Source organism: Apis dorsata, unplaced genomic scaffold, assembly GCF_000469605.1.
Source record: "Apis dorsata unplaced genomic scaffold, Apis dorsata 1.3 scaffold_499, whole genome shotgun sequence".
NCBI classification, from domain to species: Eukaryota; Metazoa; Arthropoda; class Insecta; order Hymenoptera; family Apidae; genus Apis; species Apis dorsata.
In genome coordinates this window covers 142,030-146,586 of record NW_006263730.1, presented here as the reverse complement: position 1 = coordinate 146,586, position 4,557 = coordinate 142,030, and the positions used below count along the sequence as shown (strand labels likewise).

The 4,557-nt window shown below is 21.5% G+C and overlaps 2 protein-coding genes across 2 annotated transcripts in view; one reads left to right on the top strand and one right to left on the bottom strand.

The window, feature by feature from the left end:
* Positions 1-691: 691 nt before the first annotated feature.
* LOC102675060 (dihydropteridine reductase) lies at positions 692-2,826 on the bottom strand. The gene is made up of 4 exons (XM_006620264.2): positions 2,669-2,826; positions 1,573-1,656; positions 961-1,400; positions 692-892 (listed from the first exon to the last, which is right to left on the bottom strand). The coding sequence occupies exons 1-4, from the start codon at positions 2,756-2,758 to the stop codon at positions 793-795; spliced, it is 714 nt and encodes a 237-aa protein (XP_006620327.1). The 5' UTR covers positions 2,759-2,826; the 3' UTR covers positions 692-792.
* A 482-nt stretch (positions 2,827-3,308) lies between these two features.
* Positions 3,309-4,557, top strand: part of LOC102674841 (E3 ubiquitin-protein ligase KCMF1-like) — a 5,263-nt gene continuing 4,014 nt past the window's right edge. The window contains exon 1 of the mRNA XM_006620262.2: positions 3,309-3,563. Within this exon, the coding sequence (XP_006620325.1) occupies positions 3,548-3,563 (16 nt within the window). The 5' untranslated portion in view covers positions 3,309-3,547. The remainder of the gene's footprint in view (positions 3,564-4,557) is intronic.

The following is a 4,557-nucleotide window of genomic DNA, read 5'->3' as shown; positions in this document are numbered from 1 at the left end:
ACTCGAACCCTGGACCCTCAGATTAAAAGTCTGATGCTCTACCGACTGAGCTATCCGGGCGATTGAATCAAAAATTTGCAAAATATATACCTACTCTTAGTACTATAATAATATAAATAATATACTAATAATATAAAATTAAAATTTATTTATGTATAATACAAACGCTATAATGTATATATTTTTTATAATTTATATAGATAATCCTAATTTCTTATATATATAATTTATCATTTATAAAAATTATAAATATATATTTTTTTCTCAAAAAAAGGAAGTTATAGACAATTTTTTAATAAAAATTACAATTATGCCATATATTTTATTTTATTCGTTTTTAATTTTTATTACTAAAAATTATTAAAAACAATATTTTTTCTGTTTACAGTTTTATATTAGTTATTAATGTAATAAATAAAATTATTGAACATAATGTAAATATATTTTTGAAGATATACATATAAAAATAAATATTACAAATATAATGAAATATATTATAATATGTATATTCTTATAAATAATTTTACATATTTTTATTATTTTTAAATTATTTACATAATTTTATATATCATGGAATGAAGAAAATATTAACAATAAAGAAAAATATTCTTATATATACAAATATTATATCCTTATATAATATTTAAAATGCATCAAGAAATATTAAATTGAAAGGATAAAAAGGATTGGATATAAAATATTTAGAATGTATATATATTGTCATCAAGAGAAAAAGCTTAAATGTTTTTGGTCCAAAAAATATAACTTTTTTTTAGATATACAACTTTTTTTTTAAGCTATAACTATTTCTGTTTTGTTATTATTGGTAATCAATTGCAGAAGACTTCCATTTGTTGGACGTTCTTGATTTTGTGACCATTTCCAAAAGAGGCTATAAGACAAAATATTATTTGTAAAAAAATAAATTTAAATGCCAAATAAGAAAAAAATGTTACTTACTCTGCAACAAATTCAAGTGAGGTCCATTTAGATGTGTCAGCATTTGGCATCCATTTTCTATTCATAGGTGTATCTAAAGTGACAGGTAAGATAGAAATAACAAGAGAATCTTTAGGAAAACCACTATCTTTAGTTGCTAAAGATTTAGTAAGTTGATGAACAGCAGCTTTGGCCATTCCATATCCAATCATCCCTGGTGTTTCTGCTAATGCAGCTTTAGCACCAGTTAATGATAAAAATCCTCCTTCTTTTAAATGATGTGCAGCAATGCTGGCAGCAATAACTGAACTCCATACACTTTGCTTCCACATAAGTTCACTATTTTTTACAAAATCCTTATGAGCTGCATTTCCACCAGCCCATCCACCAGCCACACATATAATTGCATCTAATTTATCTCCTTTTAAAATATTTGTAATTTGTTGCAAAATATCAGCTTCCTAATTAATAAAAAAATTTTTGATTTCAATAGTAATATATACATATATATATATATATATATATATCATTAAAATTTTTATAATTTATATAAAAAATAATAAAAATAATGAATAATTTAAATAATAAAATATATAATTTTTATTTAAATAAATATAATATATAAACAATTACCTGTTCTTGCCAATTACTGTCTGATTTTACAATTATATTTGCATCAGCTTGTTCATTTACTTTCATATCAATACAGCCAACCCACTATGATTATAATATTAATATAATTTTATATATATTATTTTTTTAAGCTTAATAAAAATTTTATAATTATAAATCTTATATAGAATATAAAAAATTAATTAAAAAATATAATATGATAAAACAAATATTTTTAGTTTTATGAAAATAAGATAATTAGAAATATTTTATATTTGTTTAACAAATATATTAGAGATATAATATATGTGTACAATGTGAAAGGATAAGTATGGCCTTGATGTATTTTTCCTATACAAGAATGGTTAACATGAATAGTTATAACTTTTTGTTGAAATTATTTTTTTATAAAAAAAGTATATTTAATTTATTTTAAAATATATAGTAATATGTACTTAATGATATAAATTGTTCATTTAATTATAATTAAAAAATAAATATATGTAATTTATTTATAATAAATTAATTTACGAGTTAATAGCATCCATTGTAAATACATATATGTATGTATATATATATATAGATAGATAATATATATAGATAATAGACAGAAAAGACAAAAAAAATATTGTATTTCATAATATTCAAAACAGTGCGCGAAAAATTAGTTCGCGATTTGAATGTATGAATTATATAAAAATGTTATAAAATTAATATATATCGAAAAAAAATTATCGATTTAAATTTAAATTTATAAGGATATAAAATAATTTTAAAAGAAGCATACTTAGTATGTACATATTATGTAAACAAATATATATTTATAATAAAAAAAAAATTTTCTTATTTATAAATTCATCTAACAATTACTTGAAATTATTTAGTAAATATTTAAAAAGAATAAATTGTTAATATATGCATAATTGATAATTTATTTCTAATCAAATAAAATTAATTAATAATTTATATATATATTATTTTCAAAAATAATCAATTAAAAAACTGAAACTTTTATAAAAAAAAAATCATTCCTACTAATAATAAAAATGATATTCAGATTTTTTTTTATATATTGTAATAATTCATTATTACTATTATTATTGTTATTATTACTTACCCAACTTTTCGACTTGAATTTTGAAATACAAGCCGAACCTAAAGCACCTTTACCTCCATATACAAAAACACGTCCAAGTATTGCCTCCATTGTTCAATAAAAGAAACAACTTCGCGAAATATGCTTCGGGAGTTGCGATTATATACGAAAGAATACGAAGTCATACGAGAATCTTTCGGAAAAGTTCGTAAAAGGAATGCTAGATTGCCAGATTTCGGCACAAACTATGAAAACAGATTGTCAACTGAGTAGTCGATATTGTTTCATTAAAAATATTTCGAATTATTTTACATATAATATACATATAAATCTTAAAATTATATATTATAATTTATGTTAAAAAAATTGAAATGATTTGGAAATTTAATATGATATCATAATTTTATTTGTATAATTTTTATAATTTTAATGACATGAAAAATAAAAGCATTTTTAAATATATAATCAAGTTATTTATATAAACTTCTTATCTATATATAATTTTTCTTCATTTTGTATTATTCTTTCAAGAAATTTTATTAAATAAATAATTAAATAAATTGACTTAGTTTATATAAAACAATACGATCATATTTTTTATTTGAATTTCCCACGCACATTTATAACAAATGTGGCAACATCGCAATGACAGAGACCCTGCCCGCAACGTTCTCCGGGAGCGTAGGTCTAGTGTGACGTCACGGTAGCCTAGTTGGGTTAGGTTTTACGCTGGAAATTCTAACGAAAAATTTTTTGTTTGACGATTAATGTTTTTCCCATTGTATCTGCTACATCGAGCGACGTGAAGAGCTAACGCAGTGGCGAGCAGTAATCATATTTCATAAATCGTTCGATCGCGAGACTTCGCGCTATCGGCGTATATGAGATTTTAAACGGAAAATGAATCGACATGACGGTACGTACGTGTGTGCTGTTTCTGACTAGCAAGTCAGCCTTCACTTCACACACTAAATTTGTTTTATGTTGATGGCAAAATTTTTTGATTATGAGATATTTGGGGATGTGCATAAAAAGTTTCTGCAGACTCATCGTCGAGGTTACGAAATCGACAATGTATGAGATTTTTCCTAAGACATTTCTTGTAAGCTCTGTACCAAAGGGTCTAATGTCAGAGGCCAGATGGCAGCACTTATAAAAAATTTACTCCAATTTCTTTGGGTTTATAATGCTTTTTGATGATTGTACTCAATTTTTTGTGATGTCATCGTTTTTTGCTATTTTAATTATAGAAAATGAATAAAACATATAAAAAATATTTATTGATTAACTATCAAGATATTGTGACAAATAATTTCTTTAAAATTACTTTTCTTGTTCAATTCCTTTCTCTTTCTTACAATGTTAAATCTTTAAAACATATTGGAACATATTTCTCTTATTCTATATGTTTGAATTAATTTCTTTTTTGACTTTTCTTAACTTTCATGTTTGTATTTTTTAATTAATGCATTATTTATTATATTCTTATAATATAATATTAACATTCAACGTAATTGTAATGAATTTTTACATTATAATATTAATATGAAAATAATGAATAAAAAAATATTTAATCATCATCATTACTTATTTAATATATAAATAAAATTAACACATGTATTCTTTCATATTTATTTAATATTTATGCATGTTACATAATTGGAATTAGAAATATTATATTGAAGTTTAAAAATATATGTATTAAGTTTCAAAATTTTAACATATATATATATATACATAAAATTCAAGAATATTAATATATATATAATATATAATAATACATATAAATTAATTTTTGTAATATTATTATGATAAAGTAATATTGTTTTTTTTAATTACTTATAATATGTTTATGCATATATAACTTATAATCTAAAAATAGTATAAACAAATTTAAAAAATTATGAATA